Source organism: Panthera pardus, unplaced genomic scaffold (genome assembly GCF_024362965.1).
Source record: "Panthera pardus isolate Hobbes unplaced genomic scaffold, ASM2436296v1 HiC_scaffold_13, whole genome shotgun sequence".
In the NCBI taxonomy this organism is placed as follows: Eukaryota; Metazoa; Chordata; class Mammalia; order Carnivora; family Felidae; genus Panthera; species Panthera pardus.
Genome location: NW_026526688.1, coordinates 149,847,593 through 149,873,641, shown reverse-complemented (window position 1 = coordinate 149,873,641; position 26,049 = coordinate 149,847,593). Strand labels below are relative to the sequence as shown.

At 37.7% G+C, this 26,049-nt stretch overlaps 2 protein-coding genes across 5 annotated transcripts in view; one reads left to right on the top strand and one right to left on the bottom strand.

Annotated features, from left to right (window-relative positions):
• Positions 1-1,450, bottom strand: part of CENPC (centromere protein C) — an 81,378-nt gene extending 79,928 nt beyond the window's left edge. For 2 of the 4 annotated variants that reach the window (XM_019468561.2, XM_019468557.2), the window contains exon 1: positions 1,197-1,449. In XM_019468561.2, the coding sequence (XP_019324106.2) occupies positions 1,197-1,214 (18 nt within the window). In that variant the 5' untranslated portion in view covers positions 1,215-1,449. Of the gene's footprint in view, positions 1-1,196 lie in introns of all 4 variants that reach the window. The other 2 variants (XR_002085601.2, XM_019468552.2) reach the window with 2 other exon arrangements.
• Positions 1,451-1,703: 253 nt separating this feature from the next.
• The window catches only part of STAP1 (signal transducing adaptor family member 1), a 46,589-nt gene continuing 22,243 nt past the window's right edge, over positions 1,704-26,049 (top strand). The window contains exons 1-4 of the mRNA XM_019468594.2: positions 1,704-1,781; positions 2,328-2,400; positions 13,158-13,336; positions 21,789-21,860. Of these exons, the coding sequence (XP_019324139.1) occupies positions 13,217-13,336; positions 21,789-21,860 (192 nt within the window). The 5' untranslated portion in view covers positions 1,704-1,781; positions 2,328-2,400; positions 13,158-13,216. The remainder of the gene's footprint in view (positions 1,782-2,327; positions 2,401-13,157; positions 13,337-21,788; positions 21,861-26,049) is intronic.

The window sequence follows — 26,049 nt, the reverse complement described above, 5'->3', positions numbered from 1 at the left end:
TTCTGGAAAAAAGCAAAACTATCGCGATGGTAAAAAGATCAGTGGTTACCAGAGTTCAGTGGGGAGGGAGGGAGAAATAGGCAGAACACAGAGGATATGTAGGGTAGTAAAAACACTCGATAATACCACAAGGATGGCTACGTGTCATTAGACTTTTGTCCAAACACACAGAATGTACAACACCAAGAGTCAGACTTAGTATAAATTATGGACTTCGGGCAATAATGATGGGTGAATGCGGTTCATCAACTGTAATAAATACATCATTCTGGTGGGGGATCCTAACAACAGGGGTAGCTATGCAGGTGTGGGAGTAAGGGGGTATATGGAAAGTCTCTGTACCTTCCTCTTAGTTTTGCTAAGAACCCAAGACTGCTCTAAAAAAATTAACTCTTAAAAAAAAAGGAACCGTGGGCATTAGGTAAATTTTATTCCCCTCCTCTTCCTACAATGAGAATGGCTTTATTTTTGTTTAATTCTATACAATATAAACAATGTATGTGCTCACATTAAAAGGACGCTGTACAGTATTTTTTACACATCTTTATGCAAACAAGCATTACTTTATAACTTTATATAAGTGGGATATCATTGGTGAAGATTTTCTTAAAAAGAGAGATAAAGTAGAAAACACACGTTTAGGGCAGGGGCCGACATTGGTTGTACAATATATAGTAACTATAAGCAAAGTGTGAAATACAGAATACTGAATACCAAGGGAGTCCAATAACACGGAAACAAAAAATTAGTTCCCGCCCCCTTGGGCATTCATACCTTAAGCACTTTTTAACTAACACCTGCCTTTCAGAAAACTTTACCAGTAACAAGCACTCCACAAATAATATGCTTCTGCAGACCAGCAAGTCCACACTTTTTAGGCGTTTCAAAACTTCTATAGACAGAAAATTATTTGGAGGACTAGAAACCAGAGTTAGACCAAAACAGTAGCAATCACAAGATTCTCTGAAGAGACAGATGCCATCACAACCAAAACTAAAACCTGTGGGTAAACAATACAAGGAAGTTAACTCCTGGCTATCAGCACACGATCAGCTCTGATCTCAAACACTTGGCGGGCTTTTCCAGTGAAATCTCCAAGAAGCCACAGTAAAACATTTCATTCTCTCCCGCCCCGAGCGCAGGTGCCAGGGGCTGCCGAGCTCCCATACGCAGAAGCGGCAGGAGCCTGCACTTACCAGACCCGTCGCAGCCATTTTCCGACCCGGCCCCACCCGCGCCGGGGGTCTGGCACGCAAGCCCTCGCGGGCCGTGACTCGAAGAAGCCCGGCACAGACAGAGTCGCGGGAGGAGCAGTTAGGCGGCACCCCAGGAGCGCCCCTGAGGTGGGAGGTGGCAAAACGGAAGGAACTGCGGGCTAGTAAGCGCGCTACCGACGCTCTTCACCCATTGGCTCGGCCCTGCCGGAGCACCCAGCGGTCTCCGCGGTTTGAAACGGTCTGCACATGCGCAAAACGAACCGCTCAACCGTACAGAAAGCCGTTAAAGGCCCGCCCTCACATTGGACACTCCAACAGTCCCGCCCCTCGCAGCGCCCGCCGCAGCCCCGCCCCATCTTTCCCATAGCCCCGCCCTCCCTTTCTCTAACTGTTTTCTCCTCTTTTGCTGGCTAGGCAATCGGAGAATTGAACGTAAAGCTGGGGGTTTCCGTAAAGCTGCTCTGAGCAGGCACCGTCTCGAGAACAGCCTTTATTCTTGAGCCGGGTGTAAAACTTGTCAGCGGTTCTATTACAGAGTAAAAAATAATACTTGGAAGGATAAAGGTAAAAATTGCAGAAATCGTTTGAAAAGAAATAGTTCATTGTGCGGGCTCATCCTCCACACCGAGTCCATCTATGCATCACCTCTGAAAGTAATAACAATGTAACGTTGATGATGATAACGATGTATTCTTCTTTCAAATATGTGGGTAGTATTTTCATGAAGCATTGCCAACAAAGTGACTTAGGTAAATATATGTCATTTAAGTATAATGTCCTGAAAGGAGACCTAAATCAGTAGTCTTGAAATATACTCAGCGACTAGCTGTATCATCTAGAATAAAATTGTGGCACTATTCCGGGTGTTTCCTTATTTATATAATTATATAATAGGAGAGCTTATAAATGCTCTGAAGACTTGACCATTTTATGATGTTATGAAACTTGTGTTCTATTTTTGTGATTTAATAAAAATTTGCACAGAAATTTTAATCATAAAATACATTACTTATTGAATAAATTCATTAATCAAGAGTTGAACTAATAAACTTTTTAAACATGTAATGATTTAACAAATGTTATCACCTATGGTTTGTTTATTTTTGGTAGGGAAGAGGTACTATATATTAACTCTACAATCAGACTGGGTTCCATTCTACTCCCAAGAATTCTGTCATAATGGGTAAGTTGATTAAACTGTTTCTCAAGTCCCTTGTCTGTAAAATGGGAATAATATTAAAGTTGCTGAGATATTGGGTTAATTCAGTTTAATATCTAGGTGAAATGCCTGGAACATAGTAAGAATTCAATAAATAATGATTGGTTTTATTATAGGGTTTTGCCAATCAGACTACATTATATAATTTGATGTCATATTTGGAATACATTATAATAAAAAAACTATCATTTATTCCGTACACACCATATACTGTTTTTTTTTTTCTAAATGCTCTCCATGCACTAACTTATTTTATTCTTAAAACATTCCTGTTAAAAGAAGACAGCTAGTATCCCCATCTTACAGACAACAGAAGTGGGATAGTGTTTAACTGCCCCATAATCACACTACCATTAAATGGCAGAACTGGGGGTGAACCCTGGTATTCTGATTCCAGAACTGAGCACTTAATCACTACACTCTTTATTTCTCAGTGAGAAATTTTACCAAGCACAATCACCAATGTAAATTTCCACATCTAAAATGATATTCCCTGTTTCCACTGGAAACAGTAACTCTCAGAGGTATTTTGTGAAACTTGAAATGCAGTGACATGCTGGTATAGAATGCAGGGCACAAAGGGTGTTGGTAATAACTACAGAGAAAATGGAGCAACACTTTATGAAAACCAAAAGTTATGGAAACTCCACCATCCCCAAGCAAACTTTTCAGTTCCCTCTGCATCTGTCCTACTATTTATAGCCCCACAATGGTTTTGGCATCCTAAAATAGGATTGCTAGTTGATGGACTAATGTTTATAAAACCTAGATCTGTCATTATAGGCCCCCTGCGCACCCCCCCCCCAAATACATTCAGATCTCTCTTTATGAACTTCCATGGTAACTGGATAAATCTTGAAGTTTTCCATCACAGCTACATAACCTAGGTGAGGAGTGTGTGTGTGTGTGTGTGTGTGTGTGTGTGTGTGTGTGTGTGTGTATCAGTCTATGGAATTATGTGTATTCAATGTGTATATGGGAAATAAAGTTTACAGAAACTGAACTTAAGAGGGTACTAGAAACTTTTAGTTGCTTAGGATTTTATGCAGATAGTTTAAAATTGGTTAAAACTAGTTTAAAGAATATTTTAGACCTTAAAAATTACACTCTAAATGAACTTGCTCTAGGAATTGTAACACAATTGCTATTAAAATTTAAATTGTTCCTTATTTATAATAAACTCAAACTGGTAATATGTCCACCATTTACATATTAAATGTAATTTATGTACATGTAAATGTAATATGTACATATTTATAAAGTGTAGTTCATGTGACAGAATATTCCTCAGCAATAAAAACAAACTACTGATACATGCAACAACTTAGATGAATCTTAAAAGCTAGGTAAGAGAAGCCAGACATCAAAGGCAACCTGCTGTATGATTACATAAATGTAACTTGATGAAATTATACACATAGAAATGAAACCAATAGTTGCCAGCAGATGAAGTTGGGGGTAGAAGATGCTGACAACAAAGGCCAAGGAGGGAACATTTTATGATGCTGGAAATAGTCTATGTCTTCAAAATAATACTCTTATGTTTTTGTCAAAACTCTCAGAACTGTGCTCCTAAAGAAAGGATGACTTTTGCTATATATTATACGTCAATGAACTGGACTTGAAAAATTAATGTTAGAGAGTGTTACCAAACCAAAGTGGACCCACTCCTCGGTGACTTACAGGCAGACTACACCAGGTGGAGTTGCCTCACAAGGTCAACTATTTGTACAAACAAGGAGATCACAGGGAATAATTTCCAAAACAGTGTCTCTCCAACGAGGGGAAAGCAGGCTCTTTTTATTAGGCCTTGGGATAAATATTCAGAAGGGATTTTAACATTATAATGAAGCTGAGGTCAGCTCTGGCACTTTCTTTTTCCCTTTCCTCCTCCTCCTCCTCCTCCTCCTCCTCCTCCTCCTCCTCCTCCTCCTTCTTCTTCTTCTTCTAAATGTTCACTTATTTTTGAAAAAGAGCACGCGAGCTTGTGAGGGGAGGTACAAAGAGACAGGGGGACAGAGGTTCCAAAGCGCGCTTCACGCTGACCCATGAACTGTGAAATCATGGCCTAAATCTCATGCTCAACCAACTGAGCCACCCCACCTCTGGCACTTCTGATTCATCTGTGCAAGCACAGGGGATCAGACCAATAGAGGGAGAGAGAGATAACCAAATGCAGTGTGGGAATTAGGGTCAGACTGTGATTCAAAACGAAGCCATAAAGAGCATTAAGCAATGGAAAACTAAAGTAGTAATTATTAAATGACAGGGAAATGTAAAATTTTCTTAGATATTATAATGCTACTGTGTTGATGTAAGAAAATGTCCTATTCTTTTAGGATAAGGATATACATATGAAGTATTAAGGGGTAAAATGTGATGTTTGTAAGTACTTTGAAATGGTTCAGTTAAAAAAAAAAGATATAGTTACAGCAAATCTGGCAAAACGCTAACAATTATTGGAACTACATGGTAGATGTGTAGGTGTTTATTAATACTGCTCTTTCAGGGATGCCTAGGTGGCTCAGTCCATTAAGTGTCCAATTTCGGCTCAGGTCATGATCTCATGGTTCATGAGTTTGAGCCCAACATCGGGCTGCATGCTGACAGTGCAGAACCTGCTTGGGATTCTCTCTCCCTCTCTCTATTACCCCTGCCCCACTTGCATTTTCTCTCTCTCTCTCTCTGTCTCTCTCTCTCTCTCTCTCTCTCTCTCTCTCACACACACACACGCACACAAACACACATACAAAATAAATAAATAAACTTTAAAAAATAAAAATACTGCTCTTTCAGCTTCTCTGTTGGAAACTTTTCATACTAAAATGATAGGGCAAAGTGGCATTAATAAAATTACTGAAGTTCTCAAAATTTTTGCAAAAAAATTATTATGCCGAAGTGTCATAGACTCTAAGTCTAAAGCTCTCTTTTGGCCAGCAAAAGAGCAGGATGCAGGATGAAAAATGAGAGATGGCTAATGTCCGGGAAAAGACAAGAGACCCAAATAAGGGTCCTTGCCCCGTTTTTTTTAGGATCAGAAGGCTTACAAACATGGTGATGGACGTGCACAAAGAGACAATAAATCTGAACATTAACTTATGAACATGAGGGAAAGGAGGTCTTGAAGATATTCAGGGTTAGGGGTTTGGGTTAATACAAAGCAAAATCCTGATGCCGGCAGTCGGGCAGAAAGTTGTTTACAGGAGACATGAGGCACCACCTCTGTTTATCTTAGCTAGTCTAGGGGAGGAGACAGATAGGACACGTGACCTCAGGGTTAACAAGGCACCTTTTTTTTAATAATCATCTCTGCTCTGGGCTGCCTCATCTCCAGCCCAGTTGTCTATAGCCCAATTTACCTGTTTACCTAACTTGGTCCTTCCTTCCTGTGAAAGCAGCTTTCTGCTATAGCACTAAATTGGGGGTGCTTCCGCCCTGCATATCTAATCTTGTTTTTTTCATATACCGATATACTGGGTGCCTTTGTACCTCCCTATTCTTGGTTGCTTTGTTTGTTTACCCAAACTCAGGTGTTAGCATCCTATGGCTTTGTACTTCTTTATTGCCTTGTTAACCCATTGGCAAGCCCGGGGGATTCCTAAGCTTATTCCTCACACAAAAGTCAAAAGTGAAAATATTAGCAATTTACTATAGGATAATTTTGTCAGAAAAAATTACACTCCAAAAATCAATTTGTAAAAATTATAAACATTTCAATTATAACTTAATTTGCTAAAGTGAAATAAACTTATTTATATAATTTTGGAGTTTATTTTTTAATATAACATTTAAATTTTTAAAATTCTTTACTGTCAAATGTTGTTCCATGTGTTAAGTACACTCACTTTAAGTAGCCTTTTCTCTACTAAATAGGCTCTTCTAAGACTCTAATTGCCAAATTATAAAGTGTGTTTGCAGTATGCAGGTAGGTGGCAGCAACGTTCACGAAAACAATTTTATACAATGGGTTAAAAGTCCCCATGAGTTCTTAATTGAGTGCTACATAAAAATCTTTACAGTTACCTCTGTGCCAAGTGTTTGATTCATAGTTGCTGTTGAATTCTATTATATATATATATATATATATATATATATATATATATATATTGTTTCTCTTCCCAAGAACACAACAGGGGCGACTGAGTCAGTAGGTAGAGCATGTGACTCTTGATCTCAGAGTTCTGAGTTTGAACCCCACACTGCTGGTAGAGTTTCCTTATAAAAAAATTTTTTTTAATAAATAAAAAGAACACAACAAATACACTATTCTCTGGATCTCCATTCTGTAGCCTGTAGTTTACTTCTAGTCAGCATAATTCTGAAAAATTAGCTTTTGTCATTTAAAACACATTTAGGGGTGCCTCAGTGGCTCAGTCGGTTAAGCATCAGACTTTGGCTTAGGTCATAATCTCACAGTTTATGAGTTCAAGCCCCACGACCGGCTCTGTGCTAACAGCTCAGAGCCTGGAGCCTGCTTCAGATTCTGTGTCTCCATCTCTCTCTCTGCCCCTCCCCTGTTCGCAGTCTGCCTCTCTCTCTCTCTCTCACAAATAAATAAACATTTAAAAAAAATTTTTTTTAAAGAAAGAAATAGGGGCTCTTGGGTGACTCAGTCCATTAAGCGTCCAACTTTGGGTCAGGTCATGAACTCACAGCTCATGAGTTCAAGCCCCACATCGGGCTCTCCAGCTCAGCACAGAGCCTACTTCAGGTCCTCTGCATCTTCCTCTCTTGCTGCCCTCCCCTGCATGCTCTCTCTCTCTCTTTCTCTGTCAAAAATAAAACAAACATTAAAAAAAATAAATTTTCAAAAAGTACAATTAGATTTTCAAAAGTTTAATACTTTCTGCATTATAATTTAACCTTGCAAAGACTTAAATTACTTTAGTGGTACTAGGCAAAAATTTAAATAATAAACATTAGTAGTTATTGACACAGATATATGCTCCAGACAAGTTATATGAAAAAATGTAGTTTATCAAATATCATGTACTTATCTGATTATGTAAATATACACAAATAGAGAAAAAGTGCCAAAAAGGCGATGGTACCCATCCAAACCGTGCTAATGGTAGATGCTGGTGCTGGAGCATGTAATTTTCATTTTTTTAATTTATGCCTGAAGACTTGTTTTTTCTAGAACTTATATAAGTAAATTTTCCATTTATTAGGAAAAATTAAGAAAATATTTTAAGTATTTATAAAGCATGCTATATGAGATGTTTGTAAATTTAAGCACCTATAGAAATTCATAAACAATAAAGTGCCCAAACTATAGCTTGTAGGCCATACCTAACAGTGGGAAAGGGTGAAAGAAGTAGGAAAATAAACTGCAAACAAAGACACAAAGCAAAAAGGTCATAATCTCAGTTCGTGTGTTTGATTCCCATGTCTGGTTCTAACCAGACTGGGCAGCACTGGGATTCTCTTTCCCTCTTTCGCAGCCCCTCCCCCACATGTGCTTTATCTCTCAAAAAAAATTATTATTTTATAAATAAATAGGGGCACCTGGGTGGCTGAGTTGGTTGAGCATCCGACTTCAGCTGAGGTCATGATCTCATGGTTTGTGGCTTAGGGCCCTGCATTGGGCTCTGTGCTGGGCTCTGCTGACAGCTCGGAATCTGGAACCTGCTTTGGTTTCTGTGTCTCCCTCTCTCTCTGCCCCTCCCCTGCTTTCTCTCTCTCTCTCTCTCTCAAAAATAAATTTAAAAACATTAAAAATAAAAATAAACATTAAAAAAATATTTTAAAAAAGGAAATGCTGTGCTATTGACAGAAAATCTGTCAGATATTGTAGAGTGTTCATGTTTGCAAAATGAACTAGATTACGAACACCTTCAATGTTAGCATAAATTCTCACTTCTTCCTGTAGACAGTGCAGAACTATATTGATCAGGGGTCACTTCTATAGAATAGAACTCATAATAGCTGCTTTAGGCAAAAACGGGATCTACTAGTATGCATTATTGGTTTACAGAATTGTTGGGATGGAAGGAGAAATAACATATTCAGGGCTTTCAGGAATGATTCCTAAAGATACACTGCAGAACTGAACACCAAGAGCCAGCTGTTGTATGTATAATCAGGAAGCAAACTGAAAAGCTGAGAAGCTAATGCTGGTGCTGGAATCTCCAGAACCATACTGACACTGCACAATCAGGAAGTCACTTCTGTTACAAAAGTTCCATGTCTAGGAAGCCACAACGAATAAGAAGTCTCCATGAGCAGGAAGCCTCCTTGTTGCTGCTGGCTCCAGAAACACATCATATTCACCGTGACAGGTACCAGAAAATTGACGTTCCATGCTTTGACTAACTATCACCACCCATGAAACTAGTGATCAACTACTGAGACTTCTGATAGTATTGCCACACAAAAAATTAGAAGCCTATAGACCATGCTTCAGCCTAGGGGAACAGCAAATCAAGAATAAATTCTGTTTCCATCTACCTTGCTACCCAACTCCCGCTCCAAAAAAAAGGTCTGGATATGTAGCTTTTAGCTTTTCAGCCTCTGCAGTAAAGAATGGCATACGGGAGTGCCTGGGTGGCTCAGTAGGTTGAGCATCCGACCCAGCTCAGGTCATGATCTCACGGTTCCCCAGTTCGTGGGCCTGAGCCCCATGTTGGGTTTTGTGCTGACATATTCAGATTCTCTTCTGCTTCAGATTCTGTCTCCCTCTCTGTCTGCCCCTCCCCCATGCACATGTGTGCACACTTTCTTTTTCTCTCTCTCTCTTTCTCAAAAATAAACATTAAAAAATAATAATAATGGCATACTGGAAGGGGCTGGAATGCATACTGAGCACTAACCTGCCTTATCCCAGAAAGCAGCAGTAGTGGGGTTTTTTGTTTTTTTTGTTTTTTGGGTTTTTTAGTGGGTTTTAAATGAAGCAAAGAGGAAGAAAAATGTAGACCTAACCTCTCTTTGTATTGAGCTTGATATGGCTAAAACTAAATTCATTATTGCTCTACCACCCAAACTATCACCCTATCTGGAATTTTCAGTTTCTATTACAGCTACTATTATGCAATGATTTATCTCATTTAGAAACCTGTATCTGTGACATACAAGAAACATTTCTCGCTAATATCAATAATACCCTACACTAAAAAATAGTGAGAACATTTAACTAGAAAGACTTTTTATCATCCTAGATGCAACTCTTTGTACTAAAAATCATGTCAGCAAATTAGACCACTCTGACAGAGCTATGAATATCACTTCTACAACAGTGATTCCTTGCCTTTTTTTTTCTGTCCCAAAACACCTAGTAGAATTTTTTTTTTTGAGTAATTATGACTCATTATGCCACAAAGTAAGCCACAGTCATTAAAATTAAAGCTGTATTCTTCAGTTACGGATGGTAAACATAAATGTATTCAAACATCTTCAAAATTTACTACAATGAGTTGTGATTGAAATGGCAATAAACCATCAATAAACACGTGAAACAAAGATCAGAAATTGGGAAATACAGGAGACAGGTTGGAGGCTCTAATACAGAGTGATTGATTGAATCATTTCTAATAAGTGGATAGTAAAGTACTTTAGAGAGCCTTAACTGTCATAAAAATGTGTATTCATTTGAATTGCATTATAACATGGATGACTCAAAAGAGCACTGAGATTTTGATTTTATATGAGTTAATCTTATACTTCATTCAAAACTGTTTAATTTGTAGCCATGTATCTAATGTATAACAAACTCCTGTTCACAGAGCTGATGATGGCTATGTCCAGCAGTTTGACAGTAATGTGATTGTTCTACACAGCAACAAAAGAACCCTGCGTCAACCAATGGTCACACATATCAGAAAAAAAGAAGCTTCTGTCACAGCAGAGGCTAAGAGCTCCCAAATTAGAACTGTATTTTCCAGCTGGAAGTTAGTCATTTAATCAATGGTTACTGCAATCTACTACCTATCAACTTCAACACAATCCCTGTATTTGAAAAACTTAGTTTCCTGTTGATACAGAATGTATACTAATAACTAATATACAGTAGGCCAAATACTGTAATAAAATATCTGTAAGATGCTGTGGAATGCAGGGTGAAAGCAATAAAATTTCTCCTTGGAGATGGGGAAGGCTTCAGGAAATCAGGAAATCTTCACAGACAAGGATATATTCAACTGAGGTCTTGAGGGGTAGGCAGGAAGTTGTCATTTTAAGAAGAACAAAGGGCACCCAAACAAGATATACAGTAGTTCGAAAGGTATGAGGAGATGCGAAAGACCATGAGGTATCGAGCCTATTGGGATTAACCAAAGTTATTAGAGGAGAGAGATTTTTTTTAAGGAGTTTCAATTTAAGGGCCCTGTTATGAAGGATCTTGTATTCTATGTGTGAGCACATTATTGGTGCTCAATATTTAGTGTTGACTGAAAAAAAATGAAAGAGTGCTCAAAAGCAATGAGAATCTATCAAAATGTTTTAAGCTGGGGAGTGACTTGATTAGATGTCATTTTAAATGAATTAGAGAAGAAAAAGTGTGAAAAGTAGGAGACTTCTGAGGAACCTAGTGTAGCTCTTGAGACGAGGGAGGAAGTTGTGATCCTAGATAAGTTAAACGGTTTGCTCAAGGGCTCAGCTGGTGAGTAGCAAAACTGGCTACTCATTATTCACCACCTAAAATTTGAGATATCTATAAGAGGATTTCCATTGTCATGATGCAGTTGGAAACTGTGAGCAGGTCTAACTGGCTAATAACGTTTCAGGATGTTTGCATCTCGTAGTTGTTGTTTTTTTTTTTTTTTTTTTAGGGAGACATCATTTGAACATTGGTATATTAACAATTAATGTGACTTGCAAATCAGCAAACCAAAGCAACGTCCAGAGGCTGATAAGCTGGTTTTTCTTTAATTTTGCGTATTTTTTTCATAAGGTAGGTAAGAAAGACATAGTTAACTAGATGATTATTCCTCAGAAATATTCCTATGCTTACATTTTTCTAGAAGCATTCTTTTCTCCCTGGCCACAATGCCAGTGACTACTTTTCTCATATTCCAACCATGGCTGTTTCACAGCATCCTATCTCCCTCCCCTTCTTTCCATTTTCTGTTCTCATCTCTCCTTTCATTTCCTGCCTGTGTTACACCAGCTACCAGTTGCCAAAAAGGTGGATTAGGTCACTTATCAAATCAGGAGGTTTTCCCTTGTCATTCATTTTCCGATTATACTGAAACTGAAAAGTAGTGTGGTTTTACCTCAAAAAAAAAAAAAGCAGGACTTGTATTTTATCACTGGAAGGTTTGAGTAATAATAGGAAGGAGGTCTCGACTGAATATAAAAGCAGAGGAGAGACGCCTGGGTAGCTCAGTAGGTTAAGCATCCAACTCTTGATTTTAGCTCAGAGAATCCTGCTTGGGATTCTCTCTCTCTCCCTCTCTCTCTGCTCCTCCCCTGCTCATGCTATCTCTCTCTCTCTCTCTCTCTCTCTCTCTCAAAATAAAAAAAATGAATAAATAAACGTACAAAGATATATATAAGCAAGGGAGTGATTTTGAATCTTCAACTCCCAATATCTGTCTCAAACTGTTTTTATTTTGGACGATTAATTAAACACTTTCCTCTGGTTAACTGATAATTAGTCTATATTGCTGTACCTCACTTTGTAGACAATTTGGCTGAACATATCTACAGCTGCAGATCCAATGGAACCCATACTGGTGGGGAAAACCACCTCCATTAGGAAAGGAGGATCAGACTCGAGAGTCCTACCTTATTTTGATTTCTAAGAATCAGCTGGTCTCACTGGGGAGAATGCTCAGGCCTTGGCTATACTAAATCCATAGTAATTCTGAAATACAGAGGATGAAATAAGAAAGGGTGGAACTTCTCAGGATCCCTGCAAAACATACCATGATTCCTTCCAGTGTTTCCTTCCCCCATCATTCCTTGCACAGTGCTCGGCCAAATCCAGTCTCTAAAGGACCATTTCCCATGTACAACTACTGAATGCATTTGGGCCCCAATGTAGCTTTCTAAATCTTACTAGATAACTGTAGAGACCCCATCTATGCATCTTCGCATCAGTGATCCACAGCTCAGAAAGCATAAAAGAACAAAATAAAAGTTTGAAGTATTACAGCTTTCTCTGCCAGATATATTTTGCCAACTGGTAACCCATGAACTCAAAATTCTTACTGACAGAAAAGTAAAAAAATCCCATGTTGCCATGTGGTTTATATTTAGTGGATCATCAAAATAGGCATGGGATAAGGAACTCCAATCTTTAATAAAATGTAAGCAAAGCTCAGTCTTAAAAGATTTACAACAGAAATAGTACTAATAAAATTATCCTATAAAGTAATTTTTAATGGAGTCAAGTTAATTCCAGTCATATCTTGTGGGCGTAAAGATGGAAAGCAATAAATAAAAGAAGGTGGAAGAAAACAAATGTAACCTTGATGACTCCTCCAAAGTTTATAACCTCCACATCGGTTCTTTTCATCCCCTGGTGATATTAATCTTCTATTTATTTTGCTACTGTAATCCTCAGTAATTCTAAATTTGCATAGAGATTGCCCTTTCAAAGTTGGTCTATGCCTGTTCTTTCTCACCTCACAAAAAGTAAAGGAAAAAAAGTATGTGTGTGTGTGTGTGTGTGTGTGTGTGTGTGTGTGTGTGTATGTATGTATGTATGTGTGTACTGTTGGTGGTTAAATATCGAGTTGGGACTTCCTCTTTGAACAGTTGCTTTTTCCTCTCACACAAAGGAGATCTCATTTTGTTTGAGACTGGATATAGTTGAAATCAAACCACACACCAAGAGGGTATGATGGATAAGAAGCCCCCAAAACCAGCTCCTCGCAGGATCTTCCAAGAAAGGTTAAAGATTACTGCTCTACCTTTGTACTTTGAAGGTTTTTTGTTAGTCAAGAGGTCAGAATACCAGGTAAGTCCATAGATGATAACGTTGCAACTAGCAGCTTCTGCCTTAATATAAAATTTGTTTCATGGTGATGTGATGTGACAAGTGCTGCCTTGTTTCTGTTGTGATTAAGCCCTCTTCCCTGAGCTCAGAAATATGATGCCAATTTTGCATAATTATAAAGACAATGTGTGGCTTAAGCACATTCAGGTATATATGTATGTATTATATATAATAATATAACATTCTAATGTTAAGTCACCAATGTAAAAAAAATTGAATAAGCTACATTTCCAAAGAATTTATGTAAACATAACAGAAGATTTCAGCTTGGAAGATAAAATGTTTGATATTTTTTTCTATTTACTAGTATGCTTCCACAATGACTTGTATCATTTAATACAAAATATTATGATTGAAATGAAAACTTTTGCTCTTCCTCTTAGTTGTTTGAAGTTTACAAATAATGGTAAAATTATTTTTTAATAGTAAACTTTTGTAAAAATAAATTATGAAAATGCTAAAATTGATATTGTTTAACATTAAATATAGTTGTATATTCTAAAAACATGAAGATAGTGACTTGAAAAGACAATATGTAGGTTGCAGTGTATGTAATATGTACACTAAGATATAAATACATTCATTCTAACAAAATTCAAAAAGCAGTTCATATTTTTTTAATGTAAAAATGAAAAATTATAATTAAATAAGTTAAAATCAGTGCTTTGAAAATACCAGTTATGGATAATTTGAAATTAATGAGAGAAATAAACATGAAAGTGTCTGTTACTAATGAAAAAAGAAATCATTAAGCTGGGTCAAATTTTATGAAATTTTAAAAGTAACAAAGTAGCAAAAATGTAAGTGTTTCAAGAAATGTCATAAGAAATGTTTAATAATGATAATAAGATATGTTTTCTTAAGATTTATTAATGGAAAAATTGTGAAAATATCTACAATAGCACATTCGAGGTTTTTGTAAAGACATGGTAGTTTATATTGTTAGAGGTGTTAAACATGTATTAATAAATTTGTCAGTTATATTAGAATATTTTTTGGTTCCTCCTGCATGCTTTTATTTTTTGCATCCCTTTTTTTTTTTCATTTTCATTTTTTTAAGTTTATTTATTTTTGAGAGAGAGAGAGAGAGCCTACACAAGCATGTGTGAGAGAGGAGCAAAGAGAGAGCAAGAGAATACCAAGCAGACTCCACACTCTCAGTGCAGAGCCCAATGTGGGCTCTTTCCCACCAACTGTGAGATCATGACCTGAGCCAAGCTCAAGAGTCGACCACTTAACTGACTGAGCTACCCAGGTGCCCCCCCCTTATATGCTTTGAAAGTGAATTCTATCTTGTCACAATAGGTTAGCCACATGATTACTTTGGCAGGAAAGAAGAATTGGGAAAAAGAAATTTCTAATTTGTAATTTAAAAAAAATTTTTTTAATGTTTATTTATTTTGAGAGACACAGAGACAGAGCTTGAGTGGGGGAGGGGCAGAGAGAGAGGGAAACACAGAATCTGAAGCAGGCTCCAGGCTCAGAGCTATCAGCACAGAGCCCGACGTGGGGCTCGAACCCACCAACCGTGAGATCCTGACCTGAGCCTAAGTCGGACACCCAACCGACTGAGCCACCCAGGCACCCCTCTAATTTGTAATTTAAATTTGATTATTCATTAAATGTTCATCGAAGTATTTATAATAACTGTTTCTGATGACGGTTAGCAGGAAGAACAAGGATTTTAGAGTCAGTAAAACATGTCTTTACCTGACGGTTTTGCCACTTAACTGCTTGTGATCTTGTGGAATTTACTCTATCTTCTTGAGATTCAATTTTCTCAAACTATAAAATGGAAAAACTACAACTTGCCACCTAAAGTACAATGCCTGGAATACAACAGGTGCTCAACTAATTTATTCACTCAAACAATGTTTATAGTGTGTCCCCTATGCATCAAGCATCCTACTGAGTTCCAGAGAATATAAATATAACACAAAGATCCTACCTTCAAGAGGCTTAGTCTATAGTAAGGAGTGATGACTCTCTTACCTGACTGTTACTCTACCTTTTCTTAGAAAGCATGCTTTGAAATGGAAAGAATAAACTATAGATATAAATATTTCTGATGAAATTGACTTGTTTCCACTCGAATTCATAGCAACATCTTTCACTTGTATGTCAAGGAGAAGAGAGCAAGAGGATAACAATATTGTCTACTTGTAGGGTGGTTTCAAGGATTAAAGAAGATAACATATAAAATACCTGGCTTACACTAAAGGTTATATTCATTCATTTTATTATTTATTATAATCTAATTAACATACTAAAATCAGTTTTGAATCCGTAGGTATAGTTGACCCTTAAACAACATGGGTTTGAACAGTGTGGGTCCACTTACACTTGGATTTTTTGATAAATATAGTACAGTGCTATATATGTATCTTTTTCTCCAATCATTTTCTTAATAACATTTTTCTCTAGCTTACTTTATTGTAAGGATAGCTATATAATACAGATAGCTTACAAAATATGTGTTAATCGACTCTTTGTGTTACTGGCAAGGCTTCTGGTCAGCAGTGGGCTATTAGTAGTTAAATTTTTCTGGAGTCAAAAGTAATATGTGAATTTTTTACTGTGCAGGAGGGTCAGCACCCTAACCCCCTACATTGTTGGAGGGTTAACTGGTAATATGGCTCAAAGGAGAGCCACAGAGCTAGAGCGCTAGTGAAAATAGAAGCTGTGAGAAAAATCTAAGGAAAACAATGGGATTTCTAGGCAGCAGCGAAGTGCCTGGGAACCTTTAAAAGTGAAGGAAAGCCAGGGATATATGGAAGGTTATCTTTAAAAGAAAATGGGATAGAGGAAGTTGGGATACTCTGCAGAACGTTAAGTGGAGTCTTTGTTGAAGGAATTCAGAACATTTAAACTAGAGAAAATATAACTGAGGACTAACCTGGTCTGTAAGGAGATCACACATTTAGAGGTGCTTCCTAGCTATTTTTGTGACAGGGCACTTGTAAGAATTTAAGGATTTTTGCCCCTAGGAAAAGGTACCAACATGTACCATTTTAAATGTAATTCCAGAAAGTCCATGGATCCCAGGTCAAGAATCCATTAAAAATACATAATCTTCATGAAAAAGATAATGTGGACTTACTTAAACCACAGCACGAGAATTTTGGACTGATCAGGAAGATTTATTTGATAATAAGTGCTATTAAATGCCACAACAGGATGCCAATGAAAACACAGTTTTTGCAAATGGGGAAAATTCTCATTTTTCTGGAACTGTTTGAAATTAAGATAGAGGTATGCCTGGGTGGCTCAGTCGATTAAGCGTCAGACTTCGGCTCAGATTATGATCTCGTGGTTCATGAGCTCAAGACCCACATGAGGCTCTGTGCTGACAACTCAGAGCCTGGAGCCTGCCTCGGATTCTGTGTCTCCCCCTCTGCCCTCCCTGCTTGTGCTCTCTCTCTCTCTCTCAAAAATAAATAAACATTAAAAAAAATTAATAAAAAAATCGGAGATAGAACTCGGGCAACATTTCATAGTTTCTTCAATCTGTGATATGCCTTAAAAACAATATGTATAATATGTTTTTTATTAACTTGAACATAAGAATGTGGTCACCATATCAGTGTCAAAATAACATATCTCTGACTAGTCCTCACCACTAGTTCATTTAGAATTATACTGGTATATTTATAAGAGCTTATCTGAAACTCAATCAAGACTGTGACCCACTGGTCTCTGCGTACTGAATATAAGTTTGATCTATTCTTAGGCTTGTGGCTGTGGTTGAAGTTCACAGGGCCTATCATTATTTGTAATCTTACCTTCCTCCGGGCTGCCTTTATTCTTAGCTCACTACCTTTGTTCTTGCTTCTTCCCCCCCGTCCCACCCTTAATAAGCCCTCCTTAATCCTTTCCATGAATCTATATGTTTGTTTATCAGTAAAACTCTTATTTTTCCCTGATTAATTCTACCCAGTTCATATCATTCTCTCCTGACTGAACCACCTCTGTAATTTTTCTTAGGAGCATAGATGGATGTCACCTGTATGTATAGAAGGAACTCAATAAGCTTTGGCAATGAGGGATTTTAGTTTTCCTATCATATGGCAGGTTAATACCCATAAATCTAATTTGGAAGACGAAGAGAGTGGTACACTTTGATTTCAGAGTTTTCCCTTGCTTACTTTTCATCCAAGAATCATAGAATCTCCAGTTTGAACTTGATCTCAGATGCCATACTCCAGTAAAACCACACACCCTGTCATTAAGTTCTCCAACCAATTTGCCTGCATGCTGATCTTCCCTCTCTCCCTCACTCCCATCCTAGTTCCAAATTACAGTGTAGCTTCGACTTGATGGCAGAGGCTTACCAGTAGAACGGGATGTGAAAGGCTTAAAAAGAGAGATATGATTAAAAAAAAAAAGTCCCCCCAAATCAAATTGTTTTATTAATCAGAAGTCAAACTTGACAAAATCCAAGTACTTTTCAACAGAGTGGCTAGACACTTTCATGGTTTTTATAGAACATCTGCCTGATTATGGAGACAGTATATATTGACAACTTTTCAAGCCAAATTTCTCAATGCAGTTTTATATTTCTCTACTGAACAACATGAAGGCACCCTTTCATATGTGAAAGTATATGTGAATGGCGATGGGTTTCATTACTCTGGTTCACAAGATATCCTCCCCTTCTCATACATAATCCCATTGAAGGAGATCTATTTTGGAGATTTTTGGATGCCACCACTGTCACACACACATACAAATCTCCATCCTCAAAAAGTAACATATGAATAATGAAAAATGCAAAGTACCTGTTAATAATGTGAGTGATGAGGTAATGCTTTTTTTCTTTTTAAGTGGCTAACATTTATGGTCCACTTGCTATGTCCCAGGTCCCGTGTGCTTTACACACAGTATTATTCCATTCAATCTTGAACAACTCTATAAGGCAATAGCAGGAGGCTGGTTTCTACCTCTATTCTTGGTCCCCTAGCAGTACACTCTCACACAGGAAAAACAATGGTCATTATCATCATCATCATCATCATCATCATCATCATCATACTTCAGTGCTTTTAATATATTCAGAAAGTTGTTCAACATCACCACTATCTAGTTCTAGAACATTTTCATCCTGCTAAAAAGAAATCCCACTAGCAGTTAATCCCTCTTCCCCTGCTCTATACGTTTTTATATGCATTTGTTGGGATTTTTTTCTGTCTCCCAATTTTGAAACCAATTAAAAATTAAGACAGAGGAATCCCACACAGATCAATTAGGTACTTTTATCATTAATAAAATCTATCGCTATGTAGTTTAGATTTATGGCCAAAACAATGCTAACACTTTATACCAGATTTAGGTAGGCTTGAGCTACCTTGAGTCACTCACTAACTCAGTTTAAAAGCCACAAGCCTACCCCTCCTGGAGGCCCTTTACCACAAGGCAGGACCAGAAAAAGAACACCTACTCTCTCCTAATACGCTGAGCAGAGAGAGGATAGAAAGGGGCTAAGTTGAACATGTTGCCTCTTAATTCACTCTGGCTGTACTGTGCAGGATAGATTGGAGGGCATAAGAAGGTGGCAGAGAAACCAGGTAAATGCTATCGCAATGCCAATAACACATTGGCTGATTCTTCAATCCTATGCCCCTTTGAATTGGTCTTTTCTATGTTAATTTGTTCTTAGCTCAGGAGGTATCAGCAGGTTCCTTATGTAACATTATAGCCAGCTCTCAATTAGGAGGTAGGATGGACTGGAAAGACCACAGGGTTGGACAAAGAAACTTGTCCCACATTCCAACTCTGCCCCTGAAGTAGATTGCTACAGTAATACTACCAATTTGTTCAAGCCTCACTGTATGCATTACCCCTTTGAAATGTGACTTCTCTGGTCTTTCATGAAGAGATTGACTTTATTTTTCTACCCCTTGAAATCTGGACTAGGTCATGCTTCGGTAAATGTGACAAAGGGAGAAAATTAGAAACCTCACACATTAGGTTTGCCTTCTCTTGCTCCTGGGAATCCTTCTGCCAGCATGTGAACAAATATAGGCTTACCTGACTGGAGACAAGACCCTGTGGAGTGAGACTCTGGTTTTCTCAGTAGAGTGTTTTCCAACACCAACAACCAATTCTCTGACTCTCTGGACACCATCTGGCTGTTCAACAATTCAGCTGAATTCTGACACTACCTATCCAGATGTAGTGCAGACCCCACCACTTAGTTAAGGGCACAGTCCCACAAGACTGCCCTCCACTTCAGTCACCAACTGAAAGTCCCAGACCTCCTATACTTCTGACCAACTCACTATAAATCAAAAGCTGCCATGATTCCCTCTGAAGACTTTATAATTTATTAGACTGGCTCACAGAACTCAGGATGCCATGTTACTTACATTTTCTGGTAAAAGATACAAATGAACAGGCAGATCAAGAGGTCCATAGGGCAAGATCTGGAAGGGCCCCAAGCTTCTGTCCGTACTGTTTGGCTGTACCAACCTCTCAACATGTGAATGTGTTCACCAATTAGGAATTTTATCAAATCACATTGTTCAAGAATTTTTATGAAACTTAAATCTCCCAGCCCATCCCCCATTTTTCCTAGAGGTTGGTGGGTAGGGCTGAAAGTTCCAACCCAGTAATCGGTTGTCCTTTTAGCCACCAGACCTATCTTGAAGCTATCCAGGGATTCCATCCTAAGTCATCTCGTTAGTATAAACTCGTTAGTATAAACTGTAGTATAAACTTACGTAAAGTGACTCATTACTAGTAACAAAAACAGTCCTACCATTCAGGAAATTTGAAGGGTTTTAGGATCTCTGTGCCAGGAAATGGGGGACAAAGACCAAAACTTATTTCAGTTCTGCATTCCCAGCTAGGACCCCAGGCAAGTATGTGAGGCCACCCCTAGACCAGCCACAGTGAAGTATATCCAAAGAACGATCATCCAGCCACAGAATAATGGGAAATAGCAAACATTTGCTATTTTAGTCCACTAAGTTTGAGGGTGGCTTGTTACACAACAAAAGCTAACTAATATAGCACTTTATCAGCCATGAAGAAAAAGGGATAAAATAGTTCTACTAAGAACATGAGAAAGATGATTGTTGTAATTCAAAATGAATTTAATCTTGAGCTTCGTGGGAACCAAGACAAATAAAAACAAGATGGGTTATAGAGTTTCCATTATTTGAGAAAAGAAGTATATCAGTTCTGAAGAGGTGAGAAACAGTTTGATGGGCTAAGAAAGGATAAATGGTATGTCAGTATTAAAGAGACACAAAATGCCATAATATATAAAAGTGTCTTCACATTTATAAGCATAAGAAAAAAATCATGTAATTGTCTTACATTAATCCTCAATATAAGTCAAGATAATCCAGCATGTCATAAACATTGAGCTTATTAAACTCTAAAGGAATGATTAACATGTCTATAAAACTGGAATTTTTAAAAACATACTTTTGGAAAGAGCTGGGTATGAAGGTAAGTATTTACACTTGGAAGGATTTTATTCCCGAAACCCCCATGTCATTCTTTTGTAATACAGCCAGTCTTCACAGAATGTAAGTTCCCCTTATTTAAATAACTTTCACTTGAGTGAAATGAAACTAGGTTATTAAATTTTTTAAACCTAAAAAGTTGTATTTCTATAAAACCCATAATAATGTGAATGTAGCAATAATGAATGAAATTCGGACTTCAATGTTTAGCTTTGATGTTAAACTATTTTTATGATTATGAACTATTCCATTGCCTTTATTTATATAAACATACACTATTTATAGGACCCACACTATAAGCCATGTACTCTGCTAAGTGCTTTACATATGCCAATTTATTCAATCCTTTCAATTGTCCTGGAATCTAGATACTTAATGCTTGTCCTATCTTGACCCCTAAATGGCTCCTCTTACAGGTGCAGGCTTCCACTGATGCCTACATAAAAAGTCAAGTGTCTTAAATCAATGGGGAAAGTTTTGAAAAATGACCTATTTAAACACAAATCAAATTACATCCTTACCTCACACCTTATGCTAAAATAAATTTGTGAAAGATTTAATCAAGACCTAGATGTAAAGGGGAGCCCGGGTGGCTCAGTCGCTTAAGGGTCCGACTCTTGGTTTCAGCTCAGGTCACGATCTCAGGGTTTGTGAGTTCAAGTCCTACGTTGGGCTCTGTGCTAACAGTGCAGCGCCTGCTTGGAGTTTTCTCTCTCTCCCTCTCTCTCTGCTGCTCCTTGCTCTCTGAATGAATGAATGAATGAATGAACTTTAAAAAAAGGAGTTAAATGTAAAATTAAGCCATAAGTTAGGTTATTTATCTCAGGGTAAAGAAGAAACCTATATCAAACAGCAATTAAGGGAGTTACAAAGAAAAGTGGTAACAAGAAAACAGTTGAATATATACCAATGAAATAATGCTTTTAATTTCTTTCCCACAGGAGTATAAACATTACTGGACAGAGTTGAGAGGAACTACACTTTTTTTTTATTCTGACAAAAAAAGTCCAACAGTAAGTAGTTAAACACATTTGACTCGTTCAATTTTTTCCAATATAGACATGTTATATAGTTTTATTCATTTGGGGTTTTCTGTCTCTCAAGAGTAAAGATATTCTAGTAAAACCAATTCAAATAAGAACATTGATATCTGTGGATACTATCAGATATAAGACCTATGGTAAAGTTTCCAGGGCACCTACGAAGAAGATATAAACTTGTGTCTTTAGTTTTGCATTTTTTTCTTTCTGATCCCAATGGTAGAAACTTAGTTGAAAAGTGAAAATTTTAGCTAGGTAACAAGATACAACTTGCTTAATGCCAAGGGGTAGCCTTAATTTCCCCAGTTTTTTATCTGGCTGTATCATGCAGTTATTATCCGAAAGAAACTAGATGATCCCCAAAGCCTCATAACATAAAATATGTCACAATTTAATTTTTCTAGGGAGACGAAAACATAACCTGCTAAAGAGACTTCTAAGAGCTTAAGCATGAGAATAAAGAGATTCTGAGATTTATTTATTAGTATTAATTTCAAATAATTTATTTTTAATTTTTTTTATTTTTACATTTATTTATTTTTGAGAGACAGAGCGTGAGCAGGGGAGGGGCAGAGAGAGAGGGAGACACAGAATCTGAAGCAGGCTCCAGGCTCTGAGCTGTCAGCAGAGCCGGATGTGGGGCTCGAACCCACGAACTGTGAGATCATGACCTGAGCCCAAGTCGGACACTCAACCAACTGAGCCACCCAGGCGCCCCTATCAAATACTTGATTTATATTTCAATTTTTCCACAAAGATCAAAAACTGTGTATTTCATTTTTCCCACAAATAAAATGTAGCGTTTTAGTGTCAAATGTTTGCCTACCATGGAATGCTATACCTGTAGGAGATTTTATGATCTAGTAACTTGTTTAAATACAAACATTTTGTACCATGGATGCAGTAGCCCACAGTTCTTGGAACATCATTATTACATGCCCAGATTTAACGAAAGAGACAGAAAAAACAGCCTTTGTGATGTATTCCACCTTGCAGGTATTTTAGTGCCATTAGTGGTAAATTAACCAGAAATCATTTAAAAAACAAACAAACAAAATGTGTTGAGCACTGGGTGTTACATGTAAGTGACGAATCACTAAATTCTATTCCAATATTACACTATATGTTAACTAATGAGAATTTAAATAAAAGATTGAAAAAAAATAAGAACATGTAAAAACAAACAAAAACAAACTTAAAATGATGACTTTCACCAGAGTTCTGGACAGGTAAGATTCATATGGAGGTGTTTTCAAATGCCATAATAAATTTTAATAAAATGAGTCCCTCTGTTGTGCCTTCCAATTTCCTACTGATGTCAGTGAGACTATGAGAGACCCTGGTCTAACCCTTGTACAGTATATATAGTGGGTGAGTGAATAGTTATTGCTCACTTGCTACCTGGCATGAGGCAGTACAGCTTAGTGAGTACAGCTTAGTGACTGCCGCCTGGTCTTCAGGCAGACTGCCTGGCTTGTTATCCTGTCTCCTGCCACTGTGAACTGTGGGTCTTGGGCTAGTTACCTAACCTGTCTGTGTCAGTATATCAGACAGGAAACTGGTAGGAAACAGATGACATCTCAAATTGGGCATTTTTTTTTTAAGATTTTATTTTTAAGTAATCTCTAAACCCAACGTGGGGCTAGAACTTACATATGCCCCCAACCGAGATCAGGAGTTCGTGCCCTACTGATCAAGCCAGCCAGGAGCCCCTCAGATTGGGCATTTTTGAAGAGAGCTTAATGAAGATGCTATATTCAAAGCAGTGGACAGGATATAGGAAAACTACAAAGGATAGAATAGAACTCTGAGGCTAGGAACAGTTCCCTACTTTGATGCCCAGAATTTAAAAAAAAAAAAAAAAAGTGGGAGAAAAGTGAACAGAAGTGTATGAAGATGACTGCATTGAGAGGAGTAAGATCTTTGACTGAGGAAGCAATTGCAAAAATACCTCACTCTCCTCAGGCTTCTGATCTCCTGCCAGTGTTAACTAGGGTCCAACCCAATGGGAATAAAGGGGCCCTTGATGTTGTCCCCACAGGTCCCTCTCCTGTGCACAGCACTGTGTGGTAAAGGGATAAAAGGAAACCCAGGGAAGCAAATAAAAGATCTTGTCCAACATCATTTCCAAATCCCTAAAATTAGGATAAAAAGAATCACCCATTACATGAGGTTATCAAAAGGATTAGACGAGATAATGAATGTAAGGACTTGAGAGATGAGCTGCCACATAGCACACATTCAAGCATTTTACATACATTATCTCATCTAATTCTCATAACAACTCTTCTGAGTGGTATACTATTTTAATCACCACTTATAGATGAGAGTAGTCAAGTTTAGGGATTCAGAAGTTGTACAAGATCAGACAATTAATGAAAGGGGTACCATCCAGGTCCTGCTCCTGAGCCAGCATTCTTAACCACTATGCCATGAACAGACTGTTACAATGAAATACTGCAGAGTTGTCCATCTACCCATTTTGTTAAAAGAGGGTGCAGACTTTAGGAAATTTGGGGAGGGGGCGATAGTCTCAGGAGAAAGCATAGAGATAGAACAGGTCAGAAGTGGAGATAATTCAGCTTATAGTAGGGAAGAATTTAAAGCTGCCTTGACATATTTGAAAGACTGTCAGGAGGTCATGTGAAAGAGTCAATGAATTCGTTTCATGTTATTACAGAGAAAGAGGACTAGGACCATTGGATGGAAATTAACTGGAGGAACGACTGTGCCTTAATACAAGGAAAAGCTTGCTAGCAGGCAGAATGGCATAGAGGCATAAGTTCCATGTTGTTTGAGATATTCCAACATAGACAGGATGGCTACAGGGAGGGATGCCGTGGAGGAGATGCAAGCATCAGATGGCAGCTGGATTAGACAGATGACCTTTAAGGCTCTTTTCAACCCTACAATTAAAAAAAAAAAAAAAGATAAAACTTCCTTTCTTCTAATCAATAGATCAGCACTCTATCTAATTCGGCCACTTCCTCCTCTGTTGCTTCCTCCTTTGTCTCAGCAAAGTTTACTTAGCTTAATCTAGACAATCCATCAGAAAAAGATTTGTGTGCAATTTTTTAATTCTGTCCTGCTTCCCTTATACCTTTCCGTCCATTTTTAATTGCTCTTTGTCCATTGAAAATAAATAGGTCAACCCAAACGAACCCACAACTTCATCATTATAGAAATAGGTCTGGAAAAAAAATTTACTTACTTATTTTTCTGCCTTACTTTATTCAGAAAAATAAAATAAGGACACAAAGCAGAACCTAGTAAAATAAGTTCTATTGGGCAAAACAGAGGAAAATAAAAAAGTCAAGAATGAGGCTAATTCAGAAAAAAAAATTATGCCATAAAAACTCTACTATACTTACTGGAGGTGGATCTGATCTTCCCACACTAGAGAACAGGTCTGACCAGCTGCATACAGATTAGCCCAGATATACCAGTTGTTCAGAAGAAATATTCTAATTGTATTGGGCTAAGAGAGGAATTTCTTTTTTTTTTTTTTTTAAATTTTTTTTTTTTTAACGTTTTTTATTTATTTTTGGGACAGAGAGAGACATAGCATGAACGGGGATGGGGCAGAGAGAGAGGGAGACACAGAATCGGAAACAGGCTCCAGTCTCCAAGCCATCAGCCCAGAGCCTGTCGCGGGGCTCGAACTCACGGACCGCGAGATCGTGACCTGGCTGAAGTCGGACGCTTAACCGACTGCGCCACCCAGGCGCCCAGGAATTTCTTAATATGATCCTTATAACCAGTGATGTGATAAATGTTGAAGAAGAGCATTCTTGAAAAAATCATGTGTATGAATATATGTATACAAGTTTATTATAAATATTACTGATATAAAGAATGTGTAGCACAAAGTTGAAAAAATAAAATATACAATTTTTAAAAATATTTTCTTTCTTAAAAAAATTTTTTTTAATGTTTATTTTTGAGAGAGAGAGACAGAGCGCAAGCAGGCACAGGGAGAGAGAGAGGGAGACACAGAATCTGAAGCAGGCTCCAAGCTATCAGCACAGAACCCAATCTGGGGCTCGAACTTACGGGCTGTGAGATCATGACCTGAGCCGAAGTCAGACATTTAACTGACTGAGCCACCCAGGCGCCCCTACAATATTTTTTATTATAGTTTCTATATAGGTAATTGATTCTC